The sequence below is a fragment of the Panthera leo genome, chromosome B1 (assembly GCF_018350215.1).
Source record: "Panthera leo isolate Ple1 chromosome B1, P.leo_Ple1_pat1.1, whole genome shotgun sequence".
Taxonomy (NCBI): Eukaryota; Metazoa; Chordata; class Mammalia; order Carnivora; family Felidae; genus Panthera; species Panthera leo.
In genome coordinates this window covers 7,236,867-7,263,437 of record NC_056682.1, presented here as the reverse complement: position 1 = coordinate 7,263,437, position 26,571 = coordinate 7,236,867, and the positions used below count along the sequence as shown (strand labels likewise).

The 26,571-nt window shown below is 40.5% G+C and overlaps 1 protein-coding gene across 1 annotated transcript; it reads right to left on the bottom strand.

The window, feature by feature from the left end:
* Nucleotides 1-12,644: 12,644 nt before the first annotated feature.
* On the bottom strand, nt 12,645-19,873 carry LOC122216833 (beta-defensin 130B-like). The gene is made up of 2 exons (XM_042933827.1): nt 19,816-19,873; nt 12,645-12,826 (listed from the first exon to the last, which is right to left on the bottom strand). Exons 1-2 carry the CDS (start codon nt 19,871-19,873, stop codon nt 12,645-12,647), a joined length of 240 nt encoding a protein of 79 aa, XP_042789761.1.
* Nucleotides 19,874-26,571: the final 6,698 nt, after the last annotated feature.

Sequence of the window (26,571 nt, the reverse complement as noted above, 5' to 3'; positions counted from 1 at the left end):
ACTAATCAGTTTCCTCAGAATATTTATTTAGATTAGTAATGATGGACCACCCAATTCCTTAGGCCTGCAGGCAATGTGATCCCAGCTTTCAGCCTTTTCTTAGAATAACTGAGCAACTCTGGGGAAGGAGAACAAGGATTAGGGTGGGGTGTGGGGCAGTGATAAGTGTATAGGAAGGTTACTGAGGGTGAAACTGAGGAATTTGGGGCCAGAGGGGAAGTAAAGAGTGACAGTCATGAAGGAAGACTATGGAATACTTTGGAGTATAACCTCTTGTCAGCCCTTAGCAATATTAAAACATTCATCTGTTCCTTATTAGGCAGCATTCCCACTTAAACTGGGAATTAAAAGCAAATTCTCCCATTAGCACTTGAGTGTTTCAAGCATTGGTGATTTTTATTGCAGCTTGATCCTTGCCCAGACTTTGAAAATTGTTTCTCTTTATTTTAATTACTATACACAGTTTCTACCTGGTGTCAATGCTCTGGAGATAGAGATGAGTTTATGGGACTTTTCTACCCTGAAGGAGGGTGGAATCAGAACTGCCTACTCCACTGTGAAAAACTCCAGCTCACTCATTTCCAAGCTACTCTATAGACCATTTTAATCCCATTCATCAGAGTATGAAATCCTACATTCTAATGCTCAAGAATTTTGAAAAATATGTTAAACCTTTTTATTTGTAGTTTAACAGTCTTCCTGCTTACCCCTCACCCCCTACCCAACAACTGCAAACTGCTCAGTTAATCTCAAATTCCTCAGGCTCCATAGAGTAAATACACTAAATGGTGGGATCTGTGACTCCTTCAGTTTGGGTGGGTTATATTTGTTTTAAAAAATCAAGCAATTTAGGAGTGCCATGGTGGCTCGGTTGGTTGAGCAACTGACTCTTGATTTCGACTCATGATCCTAGGGTCGTGGGATTGAGCCCCATGTCAGGCTCTGTGCAATCGTGGAGACTGCTTGAGATTCTCTCTCTCTCTCTCTCTCTCTCTCTCTCTCTCTCTCTCTCTCTCTCAATCTCTCCCCCCCCCCCACCTCCCTGTGTCTCTCGCTCTCAAAAAAAACAAACATTTTAAAAATCAAGCAATTTAAATAGAAGTCTCTTAGGGAATATCTTGGGCATTTAGTGACATGCCTTGGAACAATGAAATAAATCCGGCTGTACTAAAAAAAGAAAAAAAGAAAACAAAACAAACAGAAAAAAACACCCTAGATGTGATTTGATTTTCTGTTTGCTCTTTCTCAGAACTAGTAGTTTATCTGTTAAATGATCACAATGCTTGGGGAAACAAAACATGTTGTTGTCTAGGAGCTTAAGGGTTTCAAGTGAAATGTTGGGCATGTTGCAATTAAATTATACTTTTTCTTACCAAACATTTTATTAGCAATTGGGTGGTGGTCTTCTGGCAAAAGCTGTTAGAGAAAGCTCGTTGAGTTCCTAGAAAACTTAAGATACATAGTGCTTTGCTGCACAGGAGCCCATGGAGATTAGGAAGCCAAGAGTCTTGTCTGAGGTTTCCGCTTTGAGCTGTGACTGCCTTCTCTGACCCGTCTCCAGGCTGGGATATCAACAGCATTTCCCTGTACTCCTAAGTCAGGGTGGCAGTCCTTAGGAACCTGGATTTGAAGCCCAGCATGGCCACATAACTCTACAATCTTTTTCTCCATTTTCTCATCTGTGAAATGAGCATAGTGTCTACCACATAGAGTCTTTGGAAGGAAAAAAGAAAAAGTTAAATCATAGAAAGCACTTAGAACACTGCCTTCCATACGGTAGGTTTTCTGTCATACTTAGCTAGAATTATTCATCTCATTCTTTGTTTATTATGTTTTTTCCCTCACCTGTTTGCTCCACCAATGATTTTGGGTGGTTTTCAATAAAATCACAGATGTGAGGGACTAAGAAACAGTTCAGATAGAAACAGGGTGAGGGTTTTTTTTCCCAGTCAGGGATCCTGGGAAGAGCTCATATGATTTTAACTAGAAGCATTCTCAGGAGACTGAAATTAGATCCAGGTAAGCATGGGAAGAACAACATGATTCTCATTTACCCCTCAAATCCATCTGTCTACAAAGTACAATAAATATTTTTGAAACTTCCTATTTCTTTAAAAATTATTCTTGAGAGAGGGCAGGGGAGGGAGAAAGAGAGAGAGTGCAAACAGGGGAGGGACAGAGAGAGAGGGAGACACAGAATCTGAAGCAGACTCCAGCCTCCGAGCTGTCAGCACAGAGCCCAATGTGGGTCTCCAACCCATGAACCGTGAGATTGTGACCTGAGCCAAAGTCAGGCGCTTAACCAACTGAGCCACCCAGGTGCCCTTGAAACTTCCTAGTTCTTTTAATACTTACTATAAGAAAATGATGGCTTTTAATAGAGTTCCTAAATAATGAGTTGGCATATAAAAATACTTTCATTCAGTCTGAGAAGCTCATGAAACCATGGGAGAAATCTAAGCCTTTCTTTTTCTTTAGTGTTTTGACTAAATATGATGGGTGCATATGTGTTTACGACAGACTGGCACAGCTGTTGGAGGTAAAGTTAACAATTACATTTTTTCCTCCCTTGTTGCTTTTTTTTGAATCTTGACCAAAGAACTATGGTTTAGAGATTATTGTTTTGGACTGCTTCACATAATATGGACATTGTGCTAATGGTTTCTATTAACTGAGTCATGAACCTGTAGCAAGTACTTGGGGTTGTCAACTTACTATATTTATTGATGTTAAATTGTATACATTGTTAGAATTTAAAATACCCATTTCTAATTTATTTTTATTGTTTTACTTTAGGTGGTCAGTTTTTTTAAGTTTATTTATTTATTTTGAGAGAGAGAGAGAGAGCGCAGAAGGAGAAGAGAGAGAGGGAGGGACAATCCCAAGCAGGCTCTGCACTGTCAACCTGACGGAGGGCTCGATCCCATGAACCGTGAGATCGTGACCTGAGGCGAAACCAAGAGTTGGACACTCAACTGATTGAGCCACCCAGGAGCCCCATGGTGGTCAGTTTTGAATCACATTAAGTGTTAGTTTTATGGGAAAAGGAAACTAGATGTGTCTTACTCAGTTTTATGTTTAAATCTCTCAATTCCATTAGCATGCCATCTGAACCTGTTATTTTTCATATTATTAGAGATTTCCAATTCTTTTACGAAATGCTATGTATTCTGCCAAAACAGCTACAACTTTTAGCTGTCTTGGAAACTCAGAATTGTCAAAAGTGGAAAAAGTCTGGCAGCCACAAGATGTCATTGCTTGTCCTTTCTTGAGAGCAGGAACTGTGACTGGCTGAGTTTGGCCAAGCCTCCTGGATTGAGGGGCAGAGTCTGCTGTGCTGAGCCCGGCTACACCAACAGGTTGCTTCACCCCTACAGCCTCATGTCCTCTATTCTTCATCTCATACTATTTCCCAAGTTGTGTGCCCCTTCTGGGTTTAATGAGCATAAGAATTTAAAAGAATATACTCTCCAGGGCGCCTGGCTGGCTCGGTTGAGCATTCGCCTTTGGCTCAGGTCATGATCTCATGGTTCATGAGTTCAAGCCCCACATGGGACTCTCTGCTGTCAGCGCAGAACCTGATTCAGATCCTCAGTCCCCCTCTCTCCCTCCCCCTCCACCGCTTGTGTGTGCCCACGTGCCCGCGTGCGCTCTCTCTCTCACACACACACACACACACAAATAAAAATAAACATTAAAAAAAATAAGTGTTTCTTCTGTGGTAAACTGTGTCATATTTAAAAGCTTTTAAAATTGTTTAGGTTTTCTTGAAAATTTAATAAAATGACAGAGTATCAATTAAATATAACTTAAAAGGAACAGATTGGTTTGAATTATTCAAATCCAATAGGGACTACATTAGCCAAAGCTGTTCTTTATTGAATCCTTGTTTGGTTTTGAGTGCATTTGATTTGTAAGGGAAAGAAAGAGATTATAATAACCAAACAGAAATGAAGTATTCATTTCAAAATGCCATTTCTAGAGATTGCTATAAAAAACCAGCTTGTCTTTTCAACCTTTGACATTTATCTCTAGTCTCCCCTTAAACATAACTAGTACTCAGCATGATACATATGAAGTTCCTCAGTTATAAAGAATATCTTCACAATTATGAATAATCAAACCATTTATACTCATAAGAAAAAAATTCCAGAATGTTCTAGGTACCTTATTATTGAAATATTAGTATCTGATAGTTTGCTATCTCAGGAAATTTCAATGTGACTGAACTAAACCAAACTTGATTTAAACCAAAAAAAAGATTGTGGGCACCTGAGTGGCCCAGTCAGTTGAACATCCGCCTCTTGATTTTGGCTCAGGTCATGATCACATGGTTCATGGGTTCAAGCCCCACGTCAGGCTCTGTGCTGACAGTCAGAGCTTGGAGCCTGCTTCGGATTCTGTGTCTCCCTCTCTCTCTGCCCCTCCCCCACTCATGCTGTGTCTCTCTCTCAAAAATAAATAGACATTAAAAAAATTTTAATTATAATATCATGGCAAACGTTTTTAATCCTATATTTTCCAAGCGTTGGCTTTATTAAATATGCACAAACCAGCTATTCCCAAATCATATTACATGTAGAAGTAGGGTTATAGATTGAATCTTTGCAAAATTCACATGTCAAGGTGCTTACCTCCGATACTTTAGAACGCGACTTTATTTGGAAATAGGGTATTGCAGCTGTAAGTAGTTAACAGAGGTCACAGGGTGGGTGTCTATTCCAGTATGACCAGCATATGTCTAAAGAGAAGACATTTGCACAGACACACACACACACACACACACACACACACACACACACACAGAAGAACGCCTGATGATGGGAAGGCAAAGATGGGGTGATGCTTCCCCAAGCCAAGAACACCAGAGATGCCAGCAGACCTCCCAGAGCTGAGAGAGATACCTAGAACACATTTTCCCTCACGGCCTCAGAAGGAAGCATCCCTGCAGACACCTTGATCTTGGACTTCTAGTCTCCGGAACTGGAAGGCAGTACAGTTCTGTTGCTGAGGTCACTGAGTGTGTGGTACTCTGTTACAGCAGCCTTAGCAAGTGATGACAACTTATAACTTGGTGGTAACAGGTGTTTCTTAGGGAAATTAAAAAAAGACATTCTAGAGTCACTGCTTCTTTTCTGAAACTTCTTTCTTGGCTTTCAGCACACTCTAGTTTTCTTTTTTCTCAGTAAGCTAATTCTCCTCTTTCTCTTCCTGACCCTTCCACAGGGCAGTGCCTCAGAATTTAGTCTCTACTGACTCTGAAGGAATCTGTCAGTGCCCTGTCTTTAAGTAAGTGCTGTTTCCCAAATGTGTATCTCAACGCTGACCTCACCGCAATTGCAACCCTGAGTACCTGTTGACCCACCTGATTTTCCCAGTTGTGTGTCATTACACACCTGGAGCTAAACTCACCTGACACGGGGTTGCCCACCTGCAGGCCAGTTTCGCCCACGTCATCTCCATCCCCCTGGAGGATGCATTGCTCTGGCCAAAGGACCTGAGAGTCAGCCTCGACAGTTCTTCCGGTCACTTCCAATCACTTGGAAAACGTCGCTTCTTGAGCTCCAGAATATATTATAAATCCAGTCCATTTCCACCCCCATTGCACTGTCGCCAGCTTCTGTTGTCTCTCTGATTCAGTTCCATTTCACCACCCTCAGTCTGTTCCTCACCCTGAGGCAAGAGTGGTCTTCTTGGAGCACAGCTGGGCGAGTCCCGTGCTGCCGAAATCCACCCCCACGTTTCCCGTGACCGTCAGAATAAAATGCAGAGCTCTGACTATGTTCTGTGAAGCCTGATTTCACTTTTCCCCTGCTGAGCTCTCTGTTTCCCCCTCAGCCCCTCACCATCTCTATTCCAGCCGCCTCAGCTTCTTTTCAGTCTTTAAACATGGAAGCACCCCAGGACCACTCATGTTCTTCCCTAGACACTTGCGCAGCTCAACCCTCCTGTCCTGCAGGCTCACTCACAACAGCTTTTCAGAACCCCTTTCCTGCCAGGGGCTGTAAAGTCACACCCCTCCACTCTTGTCAGCTCAAATTGTGTATGCGTGTGTGTGTGTGTGTGCATGTTGTGTATACATATATACATATGTATGTGTACATGTGTGTATATGTGTGTGTATATGTGTATATGTATATACATTAGTTGGTCATTAGCTTAATATCTTTCTCTCCCACAAGAATGTAAGAAAGTTCCACATAAGTAGAAAATTGGTATTGTTTGGGGCACCTGGGTGGCTCAGTCGGTTAAGCATCCGACTTCAACTCAGGTCATGAACTTAGGGTTCATGAGTTCAAGCCTAGTGTCAGGTTCTGTGCTGACAGCTCAGAGCCTGGAACCTGCTTCAGATTCTGTGTCTCCCTCTCTCTCTGCCCCTCCCCTGCTCATGCTCTGTCTCCCTCTCTCTCTCTCAAAAATAAATAAACATTAAAAAAATTTTTGTGATGAAAAAAATAAAGAAATTTTAAAAAGAAAATTGTTATTGTTTGCTGTTGAATTTTCTCAGGAGCCAAAAACCTACTTTAAACCTGAGAGATTTAAGATTTGTTTTTTCATGTCAAATAAACAAGCACACAAAAAACAAAGAAAGATACACAACAGAGCCTGTATGTGGCTGGCTGGCAAATCCTAAAATATTTACTATCTGACCTTTTACAGAAACAGTTTTCCAAACTTGACACCTATTAAGCATTCAACAATAATTTATTATCATAGTAATTTTATTATACATATTTAATATATATAAGAATATATCAGAAACTATGAGAAGTCCTGAATTAGTTCTAGTCTTCTAATGGCTGATTTTTATTGTGACTCTCTCAAGAGCTGGATTTTGCTGTCCTCTGGCTCTCAAATGTGTATCACAGCATATTTATTTACATCTCTTAGAGCAGTGATATTTGTCAGAAAATAACTCAAGAAATGCTGTTTAAAACATTAAACAGTGTTGAACAGTAGACTGAATGTGATCGACCATGAAGACAGTTCTCCAGAACTCTCGGCACCTAGAAAGAAACTAGCTCCTGGGCTGAGGGATCCCGGCATATCCCACTCAGCTTTTGGGAGGAGCATCACTCTGAGCAGAACGTTTGGTGTTGCTGATGAAGTCCTTTCTGCCACCGAGTGTATGATCCTTACGGGACCAGAGAATGTTCTCTTGGTGTGCAGGCCAAGCCTGGTAGGCAGTAACCCTATGATTCCGTCTCCAGTGGTCATTGTTTCCTCTCTGGCCAGGCACTAAGAAACTCCCTTTTCTGGCTTGGTCCACATTCCTAATGGGTCACTTTTCAGCCTCCTTGTTCTGCATCAAGTCCGTGACGGCCTTCTCTGGGTCATTAGTGAAGTGCAATAGGCAAGTTTTCATGGGTCATCTATTGTAACAGTAAAACACCAAAATTATGGCCACTTGTCTGCTCAGCCCATACCATCCATTGATTCAACAATTTTTAACAACCCACAGTGTGGCAATCTGCATAGACACGCGGCAAATAAAACACAGTTCCTGTCCTCAGGATGGTCGTAATCTGGAGCAAAGGGAAGACATTTAAAAAACAACAGCAGTAGTGGTTCACAAGCTGCGTGATGAGGTATCCCCGTGCTCCCCAGGCAGTTCCAAGGGCACCATGAAATATTTAAGCAATTCAGTGGAAAGGCAGAAGCTGAGTGTTTGTTGGACACTGCAAGAATGGCTAGTTCAAAGTGCTTCATAGTGTCAACATCAGACCTGGCCGAGGTTCCTTTCAGTGACAGACCTGCTCAATGTGGAGCAGGAAATCTGTGTCTGAGATTTGAAGAGGCTGTTCAGTGCCCAGTAGGCACACATATACATTTAGTCATCAAGGTGGTTATTTAAAAGTTATGTTGAGGTGCCTGGGCACCTCAGTCAGTTAAGCATCCGACTCCACTCAGGTCATGATCTCGCATTTCATGGAACCGAGCCCTGCGTTGGGCTCTGCGCTGACAGTGTGGAGGCTTCTGGGGATTCTCTCTCTCCCCCTCTCTCTGCCCCTCCCTGGAAAAGGTAGCTCATTGCATTGTTATTGCCAGTTGTTCTAATATTTCACCAAAGTTGTACTTCACTCTCAGCCTTTTAGTGTGACTAAACCTTTCCAAACTCCCCTTTCTCTCCTTACCTGAGATGCCCTGTCCCACACCCCTAGGCACCAACACTGACACACAAACACGCACAAACCTTCACACCCCTAGAAGACACCCCCTTATCCAAATGAATTTTGAGTCTCTTCTTTGGTTCCCCCCCCACAAAATTTCTGTCTTCTGAGTGGCTTGATGGCAGGTCTGGCCGAGAAGAAAACATGATCATAAAACGGATTCACTATGAAGAGGAAAGATTTATAGACCCTCTTTTCCCCTCAGGTTACTCAGAGTTTAGAATAGGAGTCCTGTCAACACAACCGAATTTCTAATCTGTAGTAGTGTATTCTCTGTGGAGAAGACTAGGCTGAGAAAATGAGTTCATTTCAGTCAGAGATTTTCCAGTTTGCTCCCACATGGGATTGAGTCTGCCCTTGAGATTGTGTCCTTTCAGCCAACACTGGTTCCTTTTCTTTTGTACATTCCCTTATTTCAGGGGAGCTCCTAAAACTTACTCCTTTCATTCTCTTCCCACAGGTGTCACATAAGCAGCTTAGGAATACAGTGTCTCCAGATGATTCTTGAGGGAGCTGACAAATTTTGGCTTGTGATTCTTTTAAATCTAAAACTTTTCCTCAGTGTGTAAGAACATATCTCTCCAGTGTAACTTTAGTTGTGGAAAGCCATGTCCTCAATTTTCGTTCCTGGTACCTTGCAGATAGAGCTCTTTGAACTCATAAAAAAAATAATGTAACTGTTTCAGGGATTGGAAGGCTAGCTCTAGGATGAAACTGGAAAGGAACTAGATGCCCCGGGGTCTCCAATGCCCCTCCACTTTCTTTTCTCACCACCCACCCACCCCCCAACACCCAGGATGGGTGAGCATTGCCCTCATGATTAATGCGACAACTCGGCTAAGGGCTTTTTATATGTAAATTTATGTGATCCTCCTAACAAGTAATGAAGTAAATGCCATCATTGTCCTTATTTTTCCAGAATAGGATACTGAGGCACCAAAGGGTCATATAACCTACCCACGTCACACAACTGGTAGGAATGGAGTTGAGATTTGAGTGCGGGCAGACTTCAGTATGGTCCAGAGCCCAGGTATCACCGTGCACCAGTTCAGTGCTCTAAAGCTGTGTGATGTGAGTCACTAGCCACATGTGGCTGTTTAAGATTTACTAACATAAAAAGTCATCTTCTCAGTCACTGGCCACTTTTCAAATGCTCTATAACCACATGTGGCTAGTGGACAATGCAGAAATAGAGAATTCCCATCCTCATCGGAAGTTCTGGTGGACACTGCTGCCCTAGAGTGTAGACTCAAGGCTTTCTGATTTAATTCACTGATGTTCTTTAATATTTTACTGATATTCTTTAATGCTGTTTCCAACGCTTATGAAATAATGGAGTAGCTAACTACTAGCATCAAATATACAAGCATATTAGTGAAGGATAATTGCCCATCATTATTACCCTTTCCAGAAAACATATTTGAATTTTAATGAAATTTTAATATGTTCTCTCTGAAATGACTGATGGAGATCACTTCCTACTCTGCTGGTGCATCTGGCTAGAACTGTGAGTGGGATCCAGTTGTGATGCTACGTCCCTGCTCACACATTTCAAATGATGCTTCAACTGGGTCTAACCGAGACAAAGGGCATAGGCTGTTCCTGTGAGTCCTTCTGAATCAAAGGAGAAGAGACACTCTGAAGTTTCATTAATGTTCCAGTCAGTACACTGTTGACATCATATACTGGCTTCAGTAATGGCTTATTGCATTTGTCTATGGCTAATAATTTCAAATTGTATTTTGTATGTGTTTCCAGGTGTGAAACCAAGCGTTACTGTGTGCATAGGCACGTATATGCCTATGTAATAGGCATTTTAAGTAATAATAAAGAGCTGAAAAGAAACCTTTGAATTCTTTATGTGATCTAAAAACCAGAAAGAACAGAGAACTGAGGCTTTGGGAAAAACCATTTATCAGAGAAGCTAACCATCCTTCACACCATTAATAAAATAAAATTCTAGATTCCTTTGTCATCTCACTCCCTCCCCCTTGGTATTGTTACTTATTTTAATCGGCGATGTCATTAGAAAGGATTGTCTAATGCTAATGAAATGTGTGTATTTCAGCTTCGTTATCAGTCATGGTGAAACTTTCTTTTAATTTTTTTCTCCGATTTGCTTATTTAATTTCAGTTTGCATAGGAGTAAACAGACATATTTGTTAAACAAATAAAGCTTTGACTATCAGAAAGTAATGGTAATTATAAACTGTAACTTTTCGCATATAGTTTCTCCTGAAATGTCAAAGAAATCTTTGTTTTCCCATATATTCTTTTTTTTTAATTTTTTAAAAATTAATTATTTGTTTTGAGAGAGAGAGGCAGAGAGAATCCCGGGTAGGCTCCATGGTGTCAGCACAGACCCCAGTGAGGAGCTTGAACTCCCAAGAGCTGTAAGATCATGCCCCCCCCACCCTCCCCCGCCATGTATATTCTTTCAATATTGAATGTATTTTGTGGCATTTTATTCATTTTAAATTAGTGAACTCTGTCTCATATAATAATACACTAACATGACTGTCTGACTACACATGATGGTTTCTTTCCCCTCCAGTGTTTTAGTAACAAGAGAAACCACTAGTGGCTGGATTCCGTTGGGTTTCACCCTGTGTGTCCCACATGCGGTTTGTCCTCGATCTCATTCAGTCCTTAACACGAGCCCAGAAGTTAAAGTGTTTATTTTGCTCATTTATTGAAGAAGAATTTTAAGGCAAATGAAGGTTAAATAAATAGTTCAGAGTCATGTGACTGATAAGCAAGGGAACCACAGTTTAAATTAAGTATGCCTGACTCCAGAATCTTCCCTCATAGACACAGGGTGTTAGGAGACTGAAGTGTGGTATCCTGACCACGCAGACAGGGAGGAAGGTGGCTTTTGTATGCAACACATTTATGGTCTGTGGACAACTGGTATCCACGTGAATAATAGAAAAAATCCTAATGAATATTAAGAGGGATAACCCACCTTCCTCTGATTGTCCATAGGCTTTATGGTCAAGAAACGAAAAGTCTTCAGAGCCTGGATGGCTCAGTCAGTTATGTGTCTGACACTTGATCTTGGCTCAGATCATGGTCTCAAGGTATGTGAGTTTGAGCTCCATGTCAGGCCATGCACTGTCAGTGAGGGGCCTGGTTGGGGTTCTTTTTCTCCCTTTCTCTCTGTTTGTGCTCTCTCTCTCTCTCTCAAAATAAATAAACGTTAAAAAATGTAAGGGCTGCATGGATGGCTTACCCATGGATGGCGTGGGCTCAGGTCATTTTCTCACGGTTTGTGAGTTTGAGCCCCATGTGGGGCTCTGTGCTAACAGCTCAGAGCCTGGAGCCCACTTCAGATTCTGTGTCTCCCTCTCTCTCTGCCCCTCCCCCATTCACGCTCTGTCTCTCTCTGTCTCTCAGAAATGAATAAACATTTAAAAAAATTTTAATGTATAAAAAAAACAGAAATGAAAGCCTTGAAAATTATTTGTGGGGTAATTGTTTCCGTCTTTGCGGAACTCATGTCATGTAACATTCCTGGTCCCTTGCCCTTTAGTTTGCTTAGCCATAAAGTAGAAATCATCCAGAATTGTTACTATGGTGGGAATTATTCCAGCCGGAAGGTGGAATTATCTGATGTTGAAATCCGGAAAGAACTATCAGGGCCCGCTGGATTCTCAGCTCCCCTGAGCAGACAGCCTACTGGCTGGGAGCAGTTGTCCTGTGCCACTCCACCAGTGCTGTCTGGCCAGGCTGGGGAGGCCAGCCCCAGTTCCCTATTGCCTTGGCTGGCACAGTGTGCCTAATTCCCGGAGGCAGTGCCAGCAAGATCGTGTGGTTAGGACACCTTCCTCCCCATCACTCAGGGAGGTCTCTATCGGTAATGAGATGGTATTTGTACAGAATCGGGTGGTGTGAGGAAGGTTGATAATCCGCTTGAGATAATCAAACACTACCTGCCTGCTGTTTCGTATCCTTACTATTTTACATATTTAAATTTCTTAACTTTATCATTCTTTTTTTAATAATTGTTTAAATATTTATTTTTGAGAGAGAAAGAGAGAGAGAGAGAGAGAGAGAGACGGGGACAAGGGAGGGGCAGAGAGAGAGGGAGACACAGAATCCGAAGAAGGCTCCAGGCTCTGAGCTGTCAGCACAGAGCCGGACGCAGGGGTCAAACTCACGAACCGTGAGATCATGACCTGAGCTGAAGACGGATGCTTAACCAACTGAGCCACCCAGGCGCCCCTATCTTTATCATTCTTAAGAAATGTTCTATAAATAGCTTTGGGGTATGAGATTCCTCTATCATGAAGTTTGGTCTTATAGCTCCTGAGAGGCTTGCATGTACATCAAGAAGAAGTTCCCCAGGAAGGAGCACATGTGGATTTAGGACATTTATTTCCAGTCAAGGGAGATAAACAAGCCAGGTTAAATAGGGAGCTACAAAACTCATCCCTGTGTTCTGGAGTTCGAAGGGCTTACAGTTTGTTCGCACTAAGGAGATTTTGCTTTGGGAGCCGGTGTTGCGTAGGGATATAATATCCACCACTTTCTACAACACTTTTTCTCATCATTGCATTCACCAATGGTATCATCTGTGGAGGTGCACCCTCCGTCTCTGCACACCCCTTTCAGAAGAACACACTGTTTCTTCCCCGAGATCATGCCAGGCCTTGCTGCACAGAAAGAGATTGGATATCATTAAATCAGCATCAGATCAAACCACCATCAAATTATCGTGTTGCACATAAAGCAGTACATTTACAGAGGACGGCCTGAGGATAGAAGAGATGATATTACCTATAGGAAAAGCCCAGGCCCTTCGGCAAAAGCGTAGTGTCCTTTGGGGGGAGGAGGGCTTCGAGTGCAGGGCTATACATATCCTGGTGTGGGTAGGCTGATTTCTAGAAGCTTGAGAGAGTTGTCCTCGTAGGGGGCAGTGCATTTTGAGATGGATCCATTTGTTGGTGTCACCATGACTAGGGAGGCATCCTTGGTATTTAGTGGGTCAAGTACAAGGCAATTGGATTTCCCACCTCATGAATTGTCCTGCCCCAATGCCAATAATATCTTCACTAAAAGTACGATTTCAGAGGAAGTATGCATCTCTCAATCTCCACATCTGTGCTGACCACCCCATCCAGGCTTACAACATCCTTGTCCTCTGGAATGTGTTCTCACCTCCAGCGCCTTTTATAGAGAGTTTACGAGTCCTACAGCATCCACCTTCCCTAATTCCCCCACTACAGAGCTATGGAAGAAACACATTTTCTACGTTGCTCAGTGCCCCTTATCTGTAGATACATGAAGAGAATTTCTCTCGAAAGCTGAAATGTATTTTTCCTTAAATATATGTTTTCCTAATTCAGTTGGCCACTGAGAAGTATGTGACTAAGTACGTGCTTCAAGAGAGTAACTTCCTTTAGTCTTAGATCCTTCCTGTAGCCTTTCAGGCACAACTAGGGTTCCTTCTTTCCCCTGTGCACCTGGTGGATGTTACATAAAAGACACACCGTTCATGTTCATTAATAGTCACTAGTCCCTGAACCATCCTGTCAACCCACATGTTGTCTTTACCAACCTGTAACATATTAACCTTAACTGGCTCCTTTGCTGCCTCACTTCTACCTCTTAACTAAGAGTTTTACCTCCTTTATTGTTTCTCCATTCTGAAGAGAGATAATAGCCAAATAAACCAACACAACTGAATTTTCAGAACCTGTGTGAGACAGTTGTACCTTTGCCACAGGATCCTGTCTGGTGCCAGCTCGTGACACATCCTGTCCTCAGGCTGGGGAGTTGGGCAAAATCTTGTAGCGCTGTGCCTGCTTTGCCAGTTCTGGAGGATGAAGTGTCTGTCTTTCAGGGAGAGAACCTAAGTTCCCACCAGGTAGCTGTGCGAGGCACTGGCTTGGCTGCCTCATCTACACTGAGCAAAGGCTTGTGCTCAGCTGTGCATCGGTCCTATAGATGGTTACTAGTCTCTCCCGCGATAAATTTATTCGTGTGCTTAATGTCACCTGTGGGGACATTTTCAGGTCTTCTAAAGAAGCTAAAGTCTAGAGTTCTTGGAATGGGGAAGGCCACAGTGAGGAGCAGTAGGGTAGTCTTGGCACCCATTATGCTGGAAAGTTCAACTTCCCGACATAGTGTGTGGTGTAGGGTAGTACCGGTCTCTCTTCTTGGCAGATGCCTCTTGCTTGAATCGAAAGGATCAGAGCAATTCATCCTCCCAGTGATGTGCCCTCCACTAAACATGAAGCTTAACTTCAGAAAGTGTCATCTGAACAGGAAACCAAAGAGTTATAGTCTCCCTTCCAACAATGACTGACATACATTTGTTGCTAGGCACTACTTCAAGTCAAGAAGATAATAGTAAATTACCTATCTCATAAAGAAGGGAATTTCTCCCTAGATATCGACACTTATTTTCACTTATTGGAACAATAGGGCAATAGAGGAGAATGATCTAGTAGATTTCAGAATTTATATGATATTAATATGTTCACATGGTTATATCACATGTAGTGAGAGGAGAGATACATGTTTAATAATTGCTGTTGAGTAAAGAAAATGTAGATATGGTATTCATATGGTATTACAACATAAATTTCCATGGATGAAATGGGGAAAACTCATAATTGCACTAAAAGAAAAGACCACAGAATGGAACGTACTTCTAACCTCAAAAAGGACATGATTTTCTCAGCCTGAGAATGACATTGAGTCATTAGCTGTTCTCTTTCTTCTGGTGATGGGGGACAGGGTTTCAATGGGGTGGGCTCTTCCTGGAACTTTATCCATTAAGAAATAGATGGGTAGTTTTCTTTTCTGTAGGTAAAATAGAGTTCAAGCTTTCTTCTGCTCCTGTCCAACGTGCTGGTTAAATATTATGTTATTCTTGGGGCGCCTGGGTGGCTCAGTCGGTTGAGCGTCCGACTTCGGCTCAGGTCGCGATCTCACGGTCCGTGAGTTCGAGCCCCGCGTCGGGCTCTGGGTTGATAGCTCAGAGCCTGGAGCCTGTTTCCGGTTCTGTGTCTCCCTCTCTCTCTCTGCCCTTCCCCCATTCATGCTCTGTCTCTCTCTGTCTCAAAAATAAATAAACGTTTAAAAAAAATATTATGTTATTCTCCAGAGTCAGTACAAGAAGAATTCTATAATTTTCTTAATTCTCAGGGGGCTAATGAATCAATTTAACAGTTATGCCATTCTAACCTCTTTATGTCCCTACTCTCAAGAATATGTGTGTGTGTGCGTGTGTGTGTGTGTGTGTGTGTAATTTATATACATATATATAAAATATGTATATATTCTTTTATAGGATGTCATGGATTCTTTTTCAGAGTCATATGAAGATATGCTCAAGCAGTGATTATTTAACATTCATTGGACTGTAGGTTGATAAACCCAACATTTTCTTGTTTGGATTATGTAGTTTCTTTGGAGAAATTTCCTTCATGAAGACAGTGACTTTTTTAATTTGATTTTTGTTTGTAAATGCCATCAATAAAATTCTTCATGACCTCAGTACTCAATTCTCCTCAAAAGAAAATTTGTGAGTAAAAGTTATTTAGTATTCACTGAATTTCTAAGATTATGAGATCTATTTTAGACACCCAATAGATTCCAGATCCTCAAGGGTCACAGTGGGGATCAAAATTAGGATTTTGAAGAATGTGATATTATTAAACTGCTCAAACAGTTTGGCAATTAACCACTGGTACCAAGAGGCAACATCTAGCCAACTAACAAAGAAATTCCTTTTCTTTGACCAAAAGAGGGTTCTAGGCCTTATTTCATAATGTGGCTAAGAACAGCTCAGCTGCAAAAGTAAAGTATCGTGACCTTCCCATGCAACTTCAGTATCCTCTGTTCACAAGAGACCTGGCCATTTGAAAGTTACTCCCTCCTCTGCAGACTTATGGAATCTTTGTCTCATCCGTCCGCTTGGCATAAGTGATTTGGGAGACACAAGGAGAGGTGATCTGCAGGAAGAACATGTCCTGAAAGGCATACCTCTGAAGGATTCTTGTCATGTTTGTGGGGAGGCTGACTCTGCCCCCGACTCCACCCCCAACTCTGCCCCCAACTCCAAATACCCTCCTATTCTTCACCTTTCCTTTTTTCAAATTGTGGTAAGAACCCTAACGGCCTACCCTCTTAAATTTGTAAGTGCACAATGCAGTGTTGTTACGACAGGCACAGTGGTGTACCGTTTGTCTCCAGAACTTATTCATCTTGTATCGCTGAAACTTTGCACCCACTGAAAGCAACTCCATGCTTCTCCCTTCCCCTGGTTTCTGGCAACCACTGTTCTACTCTCTATTTCTAGAAGCTGGACTATTTTAGATACCTCATATAAGTGGAATCATGCAGTATTTGTCTTGTTTGCTTTATTTCCCTTAGCACAGTGTCCTCCAGGCTTATCACTGAGATTAGTGTTGAAGTAGGGTCTGTTGTGCGCCCTCTCAACCAGACCCACATCTATTATCATTGGCCCCGATGGTTTCTGTCTGTAAATTCTGAGTCCCTCACACCTTCAGTGATGCACTTTCCTCACCACTTTTGCTAGATTTGTCTTACACTTTAGAATCCTACCTTAAGGAGTGCAGATCTTGGTGCCTCGAGTAAGAACTTGCTTTGGGAAGACTCCAGAGGGGCCTTATTCAAATTAAAGATGGAGGCACAAAAGATGGAAGAATTTGGGACAGTACAAGTTCTCAAGTCCAAGGAAGATCATGACCTAGAGAATCCCCATAGAGCTAGAGTAGGCTTATTTACCATTAGATCACAGCAAGTGTAGGATGGAAAAGTTAGGAATTTTGATTTCCTGATTCCTTATGATTGTTTTTTATACATTTCCTCTATTTTCACACAGTTGCTGGTGGTTTCTCAGGCTTAATTCATTGTGTTTACCTCAAAAGAGGATTCTCCCAAGATTAGAAAAGAGGGAAGCTGCTATTAACTCAGAACTCCTTCTGCAGTGGAACCAGGACGAGAGACACTGAGGGCAGGACATTGAAATGGTGAAACAAAGGAAAAGTTTGTCAAGGGACTTTTCAGGCTTGCAGGCTGCTGAGAACCCATAGATAAGCCCACTCTGGGTGCATGAATTGTGAACCCCCATGTGATTTAGATACCAGTAATTTCTGTTACCCATGTATAACATCTGATTGTCTTGCCTTCCTTGTTCTTAAAATGCCCTCCTACAAACTTAGTGTTTGTGCCAACTTTCACTTGCGCATAATTCCATGCAATGCCTGGCACATTTTGTAGTATAAACTAGTGCTCTTGTACAGAAGCCTTCTTGCGGTTCCTTGGGCATGCTATGTGTTCTTCTACATCAGGGACATTGCACTGGCTTCTTTCTTTACCAGAGGTGTTGACTGCTTAACTAACACTTCTCTTTCTGCTTTGGGCATGCCTCAAGGCAGTCTCTGACATTGCAAACAAGACAATGACCACATGTTATAGGCACTTGTAATACTCTGTTCCTCTCTATTGTCCTTATTAACATTTATAATTATATATTAATTTGTGTAATCATTTGACAAATATCTGTCTTTTATATCATGGGAAGACACTTTCCTTTGTTTCCCACTATATCCTGTATTTTTGAAACGCACAGTGTTTGTATAGTAAGAGGTGCTCAATAAATATTTGTTACCATTGAATGCAATAAGGTATTCTTTGACCCCACACACATTTTCACTCTCCTATTCCTTCTAACACCTGTTGACTGCGGTCTATTTTTTTTGACTCTGTAGTATCTATGACTGCCTTGCTTTTGGATGTACTATTGTATTTGTGGGTCTCCAGTCTTGTCATTACTTTCTTACCTTCTCTAAATGTTAGGCCTAGATTTCCTAGAATCCTGTTTTCCCATAAGTTATTTCTTGCCTTTGGTCTAGGACAAGCTTTTTCTCAATTTGCTTCCCGCCCTTACCATATCCCTTTTTCCACTAGAATGGAGGGTTTTGGCTAAACTCTACTTCAAGGAGATCTATCTCTCATTAACCTTTTTTAAAAAAAGATCCAGCTCATAACATAGGCTATGACTTTGGGAGGAGACAGTGATTTATGCTGAACTGAATTTAGCTCAGGTAGGGGAGAACAAGCATGAGCAAAACCTGTTCACTTATCAACCATGCAGGCTTAATTCTCTCGTGCCAAATGCTTTCTGCTATCTGAGAACTTATAGCCATTTATCAAATTTTAAGGAACACAGATCAGGAAAATCTAAAGACTACCATTAATAGTCCAATAATAGTGCCACAACATTTATCCCATTTGACATGCCTACCTCAGACACTGAAGGAAAGAATTTGGAGGTAAGTAAAATAAGATGTTTCACAGACATTATGTCTTCCAAAAGAGGAAACATAGGAATCTCATTAGGCTCCTCAGTATTTAGTGAGGAGATTTTGAGGTAAAAAGCCTGACAGAAATCAGGGTTACTATTTTATAGGCTATCCAAACCTGTAGATTGATGGAAACAACACTGACCCAGGTTAAAGATGGTTCTAGGTGCCATGTTGCCACCGCCTGTGTGACCTCAGTAAAATCATATTCTTTATGTGGAAACAGATTCTGTTATCTGTAAAATTAAAGAATTAGCCATTAAATTGCCTTCTGATTTTAATCCATGATCATTGTGAGATTTTACATTAGATGTCACTACAAGTGTGTCTCCCTAAAGCTGTGTCTTCTTCTGAGAGAATTGAGAACCAAATGAGAATTACATAAACTCCCTCATTTGGAGATAGCTGTATGTCAGGTGAATCCCAACATATCCACAGAGTAGGTGAAGGTCAAACAAATGAGTATTGTTGATTATAAAGAATCTTAGAGATGAACCAACAAATAAAGAGAGTTTTCCAGACCTGATCTGTGTTCAATGACCACAGACATAATTTTGAGAGTTGTGGACATCCTGTCATTAACAGTAGGCAAAGGAATTTTATCAGTTCTTACAAGGATCTGGTTGAACCAGACTGAAGATGACTACATTCCCCCTTTTCCTTTGATTCTACATTTTAATATTCAAACTTCTGAATCATGGGTTCTAAGGATATAATTCATATTCTTAAAATGCTTTCTTCATATTTTGCCTTATGCTTAAAATTTTGCCATTGATGTTTTATTCCACTGTTTATGCTTTTTCCAAATTCCTCTGCTCCCTATTTTTGTTTTTTGTTTGTTTGCTTGTTTGTTTGTTTGTTTGTTTTTAATAACTTGGTGCAGTCATTTTTTTTTTGGGGAGCTCTGTCTTAGGGACCTAATTTCTCCAATAGACTCCACATCACTTCCATTCACTAACCAAGTTTAAACCAGCTGTCATTTGCACTCTCCTTTATGGAGATTGGGACCCTGGTAAAGGCTACTTGATTTGTTTGCTAAGGCTTAAGTCACATGTCATAGCTTCTTCACCTCTATCTTTATTTGAGCTGCACGTTCTAACCATGAACCTCTTGGATCCCATTTTCTGTTGATGGAAATCGTCATTCTACTTTGTAGTGTTGGCTTCATTAGTTCTAAAGGAGATGATCATGATGGGCTTCTGAATTCCTAAGGCTGTGCATTAGGATCTGAGTTAAAATGGCCACAATATAATGGAGCATCCCAGTAGACCTCCTAAGATACCAACAGTTATTCACCATCTTACCTTTTGGTATTATAGTCACAAAGAGGAGGAGAACAGAAAGAAGAGAATGGAGTCTCATGGCAGAATGCCTGGTAGAAAGGTGAATGATCAGGGATAGTGGGACACAGGGCCTTTTATTTACTTCTGGGGGACTAAGGTTCCTTGTGGTCAGTGAAGCTTAACAAGTAAGAAAATAAAACAGCTTCCGTTGGAATATTTCCAAACCCTGGAATCTCTAAATTTGGTGACAAATTAACCTAATGGTAGGAAACCAGATGGTTAACCCTCTACTTTTTCTATGGGCTCTCAAACTCCCCAGAGGTCGGTGCCTCTGGCCAATTGTCTTTTGAAGGGGGCCAAAAGGAAGGTCACATGAATATAAAGTCTTTATTACCAGAAGTAGTCTGACTTGCAAGGGTACTCGTCTACAGTACACTCTTTTCCACAATAAGGATAAGAGAATTGCCTAAGGATCATTGAAAAATAAAAAAGAAGGGGGTACTTGGGTGGCTCAGTTTGTTGCGCCTCTGACTCTTGACTTCAGCTCAGGTCATGATCTCATGGTTTGTGGGTTTAATTCCTGTGTTGGGCTCTGTGCTGACAGTACAGAGCCTGCTTGGGATTCTCCTTCTCTCTCTGCCCCTATTCTACTCTCTCTCTCTCTCTCTCTTGCTTTCTCTCTCTGTCTCTCTGTCTCTCTGTCTCTCTGTCTCTCTCTCTCTCTCTCTCTCTGTCTCTCTCAAAATAGATTAATAAAAAGAAGAAGCTGTATTTTTAAGTTACTCCTGAAAGGAGAGACTAGTGTCACATATGTAAGATATTCTTAATAGTATCTGGAAGGTAAGTAGGCTTAGATCGCACTGAAAACTAACATTTTCTCCTCTATTATTAATCCTTTGTATAACAGCTCCATGTGACAAGGATGGTGAGATCAGAAGAGTTAAAAATCAAACATAAAGAGCACACTATTTCTTTGATAACCATTTATTGTCAAAAGATTATATGCATAGTTTCCAGAGACCTCCTAACCTCTCATCCTGCCCCACCATATAGAAACAAAATACTGAAAATATCAGAACATGCCTTTGGCTAAGAATTAAATGACCTAAAACCAAATCATCTAAAGCTAATTTACCTACTGATCAATGGCTTAATGATACATGTGTGTGAATTCATTTATGTTTTCATTTGTAAACTTTCATATGTGAGATCAGCTTTTTTGAGAAATATTTTATTTACTTTTATGTCTTCTTTTTTGGCTACTTTTGATCATTTTCATGTTTGCTGTTAATGTGTTATTTATTTTTAATAATTGACATTTAACATGCCTCATTTGAAGATGTACAGTGAGTTGATTCAATGCATTTGTATGTTGCGATATGATTGCCACTATAGTGTTAGATAATACTTCCATCAGGTAACACAATTATCATCTTTCTTGTGGTGAGAACAGTTAATATCTAGTCTCTTAGTAACTTTGAAGTTCGTAATACAGTATAACTGACTATAATCACTAACCTGTGCTTTAAATCTCCAAAACATACTTACTAGTTGTTAAGTTTGTACCCTTAAATAACATCTCCTCACTTACCCCAGCCTTCAGCCCCTGGTAACCACCATTATAGTCTCTGTTTTTATGAGTTCAGCTTATTCATTCATTCATTCATCATAGACTCTAAGTCTAAAGTTTTCTTTTGGCCAGCAAAAGAGCAGATGCAGGATTAAAGCAAAAGATGGCTAATGTCCGGGAAAAGACAAGAGCCCCGAATAAGGGTCCTTGCCCCATATTTATTCAGATCAGAAGGCTTACACATGTGATGGGTGTGTACAAAGAGATAAAGTAACTAAGAACATTAGTTTGGGGATGTGAGGGAAAAGGGGGGTTTTGAAGATATACAGTGTTTGGGGTTTGGGTCAATATAAAACAAAATCTGGGCACCAGGCAGATGGGTAGATGGTTGTTAACGGTAGACAGGAGGTGCCATGTCTGTTTAACTTAGCTAGCCTAGGGGATGAGACAGAGGAATAACCTCAGGGTTACCAAGGCACCTTTTCTTTTGTTAACCATCTCTGCTCTGGGCTGCTTCGCTTGCAGCACAGGGTCCATAGTCCAATTCACCCATTTACCTAACCTGGCCCTATCCTCCTGTGAAAGCAGCTTTTCTGCCATAGTACTGAACTGAGGATGCGTCCACCCTGAACATCTAATCTTGTTTATTTCATTTACCTATGTATTGGGCACCTTTGCGCCGTTTCTATTTCAGGTCTTTGCCTCTCCCTATGTATTTTGGGGTGTCTTTGCATCTCCCTGTTCCTGGCACTTTTGTGCCTCCCTATTCTTGGGCTGTCTTTGCACCCCCCTATACTTGGAGTGCCAATCTGGTTTACCCAAACTCACGTGTGAGCATTTTATGACTTTGTATTTCTTTATGCCTTGTTAACCCATTGGTGGAAACCCAGGGTATTCCTAAGCTTATCCCCACATTTATTTATTTATTTATTTATTTATTTATTTATTTATTTATATTTTTTCATCTTTTTAATGTTCATTTATTTTTGAGAGAGAAAGAGACAGAGCATGAGCAGGGGAAGGGCAGAGAGAGAGGGAGACATAGAATCTGAAGCAGGCTCCAGGCTCTGAGCTGTCAGCACAGAGCCTGACATGGGGCTCAGACTCACAGATTGTGAGATTACGACCTGAGCTGAAAGTCAGACGCTTAACTGACTGAGGCACCCAGATGCCTCTCTCTCTCTCTCTTTTTTTCTCTCTCTCTTTTTTTTTAATCTTTATTTATTTTTGAGAAAGAAAGAGAGAGAGAGAGAGAGAGAGTTCAAGCAGGGAAGAGGTAGTGAGAGCGGGAGACAGAGAATCCCAGGCAGGTTCCACCCTGCCAGTGCAGAGCCTGTCACAGAGCTCAATCTCATGAACCATGAGATTGTGCCCTGTGCCAAAATCAAGAATCAGAGACTCTACTAAGCCACCCCGTCACCCCACAAATGGCAGGATTTTCATTTTTCTCATGACTGAATAATATTCCATGTATGTGTATTATACATGCAATGTATATATGTCACATTTTCTCTATCTGTTTACTGCTGATGGACATGTAGGTTACTTCTGTATCTTGGCTGTTATGAAAAATGCTGCAATAAACATGGGAGTGGAGATGTCTCTTCATTTCCTTTGGATATACACCCAGAAGTGGGATTACTGGATCATATGTTGTTTCTATTTTTAATTTTTTGAGGAACCTCCACAGTTTCCATAGCAGCTGAACCATTTTGCATTCTGCCAGCAGTGCACAAGTGCTCCCCTTTTTCTCCACATCTTGGCCAATGCTAGTTATCTCTTGTTTGTTTATTTATTTATTTTGAGAGAGAGAGAGAGGACATGAGCAGGGGAGGGACATAGAGGGAGAGAGAATCCCAAACAGGCTCCGTGCCATCAGCATGGTGCCCCATGTGCAGCTCTAACTGATGAACCATGAGATTATGACCTGAGCCAAAAATCCAGAGATGGACGCTTAAACCACTGAGCCACCCAGATGCCCCTCTTGTCTTCTTGATGACAGCCATTGTCACAGATGATATCTCATTGTGGTTTTGATTTGCATTTCCTGATAATTAGTGATGCTGAGAATCTTTTCAGGTACCTGCTGGCCATTTATATGTCTTCTTTGGAAAAATGTCTGTTCAGTTCCTATGTTCATGGTTTCAATTCAGTTGCTTATTTTTTTGTTATTGAGTTGAATGAGTTCTTTACATATATTTATATGGATGCTTATTAACCCCTTATCTGACAGGTGGTTTGCAAATATTTCCTCCCATTCCGTAGGTTGCCTTTTCATTGTGTTGATTATTTCTTTTGCTGTGAAGAGCTTTGTAGTTTCATGTGGTTCCACTCATTGATTTTTGCTTTTGTTGCTTGTACTTTTGGCATCACATCCAAAAAAGTCACTGCCAAGACAAACGTCAAGGAGCTTTCGTCTATGTCTTCTTTCAGGAATTTCACAGCATCTCGTATTGTTTTAAGTCTTTAATCCATTTTGAGTTAATTTTTGAGTGGGAAGATAGGTGTCTAATTTCATTGTTCTCCATGTGGCTGTCCAGTTTTCCCAACACTATTTGTTGAAGAGACTATCATTTCTCCCTTGAGTGTTCTTGGCTTCCTTCTCAAATATTGGTTGACTTTATATGCAGGGGTTTATTTCTGGACTCTCTATTCTCTTCCATTGGGTCTCTTGTCTATTTTTTAAAAATATGTTTTAATGTTTATTTATTTTTGGGGGGGAGAGAAAATGAGGTGGGGGGGATGAGAGAGAGGAGGATAGAGGATCTGAACCAGGCTCTGCACTGACAGCAGAAAGCGTGATGTGGGGCTCAAACTCATAAACCGTGAGATCATGACCTGAGCTGAAGTTGGGCGCTTAACTGACTAAGCCCCCCGGGCGCCCCTCTGTGTCTATTTTTTATGCCAAAAGTTTTCAATTTTTTTTTGGTTTTGATGCTGTTGTAAATAGAATCATTTTCTTTTTCAGATAATTTTTTGTTGGTGCATGGAAATGCTACTGACTTTTTTATGTTGACTTTGTATCCTCCAACTTTACTGAATTTGTTAAATAGAACAAACAGTTTTTTGGCAGAGTCTTCAGAATTTTCTGTATATATAGTCATGTCATCTGCAAATAGAAATAATTTTACTTGTTTCTTTCCAATTCTGACTGTCTTCTATTTTTTTCTTGCCTGATTGCTGTGGCTAGGGCTTCCAGTACTATGTTGAACATGAGTGGAGAAAGTGGACACCCTTGTCTTGTTCCTGATCTTATGGGGGAAGCTAGCAACCTTTCATCATTGCATATGATGTTGGCTGTGGGTATGTCATATATTGCCTTTATTATGTTTAGGTACTTTCTCTATATACCTAATTTGTTAAGAGGTTTTTTTTTTGTCATGAATGGATATAAAATTTTGACAAATACTTTTTCATCTATTGAGATGATCATATGATTTTTACCTTTCATTCATCTATTAACTTGTGGTATTACATCTATTAATTTGCATATCATGAACCATGCCTGCATCCCAGGAAAGATCCCATGTGACCATGATGGATGATCCTTTTAATGTTCTGCTGAATTCAATTTGCTAGTATTTCTTAAAAATGTTTGCATCTATCTTCATCAGGAATATTGTCCTAGAGTCTTCTTTTGTTGTAGTGTTCATTTCTGGCTTTGATATCAGTAATGCTGAGTTTGGGAATAGTCCCTCCTCTTCAATTTTTTGGAAGAGAATAGGAAGGATTATCATTAATTCACCTTTAAATGTTTGGTAAAATTCACCGGTAAAGTCAACTGGTTATGGGTTTTCTTCATTTGATTACTGATTCAATGTCCTTACTAGTAATTACTTAGTTAAGATTTTATATTTCTTCCTGATTCAACCTTGGTAGGTTATATGTTTCTAAGAATTTATTTGTTTCTTCTAGGTTGTCCAGTTTTTTAGATTATAGTTGTCATAGTAGCCTCTATGATTCTTTTTATTTCTGTTTCCAGTTGTAATGTCTTCTCTTTAATTTATAATTTTGTTGATGGGTTCTCTCTCTTTTTCCCTCATTTAATCTTGCTAAAGCTTTGTCAATTCTGTTTATCTTTTCAAAGAACCAACCCTCAGTTTGGTTAATCTTTTCTATTATTTTCCTGTTCTCTGTTTCATTTGTCTATGGTCTAAACTTTATTGTTTCCTTCCTTCTGCTAACTTTGGGCTTAGTTTGTTGTTCTTTTTTTAGTTCCTCAAGGCATGAAGTTAGATTGTTATGTGAGTTCTTTCTTGTTTATTGCTATGAACTTCCTTCTGAGAAGGAATGTGTGCTTTTGCCACATTCCATAAGTTTTCTTGTGTTGTGTTTCCATTTTGTTTTTATCAAGATATTTTTTTATTTTCCCTTTAATTTCTTCTTTGATCCTTGACTTTTCAGGACAGTATTGTTTAATTGTTCTGTATTCATCAGTTTTCCTCCTATTACTGATTTCTTGTTTTATACCATTGTGGTCAGAGAAGGTTGTTGGTATGTTTTCAGTCTTCTTGAACTTGCCAGTTCTTACTTGTTTTGTGGCCTAAAAAATGGTATGCCAGTAAATGTTCCATGTGCATCCGAGAAGAATGTGTATTCTGCTATTGTCAGATAGAATGTTCTATTTATGTCTGTTAGGTCCAAGTGGTCTATAATATTGTTCAAATCCACCATTTCCATATTGATTCTCTGTGTGGATGATCAATCCATTGTTAAGAGTAGGATATCAAAGCTCCAAAGCTATTGTCTTGCTGTTTATTTCTCCTTTTAGTTTGATTAGTTCTTGCTATATATATTTTGGTGCTTTGATATTGAGTGCTTAAATATTTATAATTTTTATATATTTTTGACAAACTGACCCATTTATCATTATATAATGACTTTCTTTGTCTTTTTAAACCATTTTTAGTTTAAAGTCTATTATACATTATTAACCGTTTGACTAACCAAAAGAAATCTGAAGAGGATTTTCACTTTTACCAAAAAAAGGCATTCATGTACTAATGTAGGTTTTTCATAAAAGGAAAGTACTATAATGTGATTTTAAAAATTTTTTTTAACGTTTATTTATTTTCGAGACAGAGCATGAATGGGGGAGGGTCAGAGAGAGAAGGAGATACAGAATCTGAAACAGGCTCCAGGCTCTGAGTTGTCAGCACAGAGCCCAATGTGGGGCTCGAACTCACGGACCGTGAGATCATGACCTG

What these genes read in the sequence shown, in the direction of transcription:
- LOC122216833 (XM_042933827.1), bottom strand. Translation starts at nt 19,873, where the DNA reads ATGAGACTCCATTCTCTTCTTTCTGTTCTCCTCCTCTTTGTGACTATA. An exon ending in TGTGACTATAATACCAAAAG is followed by an intron (nt 12,827 to 19,815) that starts GTAAGATGGTGA and finishes CTTTCTGTGCAG; the next exon opens with CAAGGCCTGGCATGATCTCG.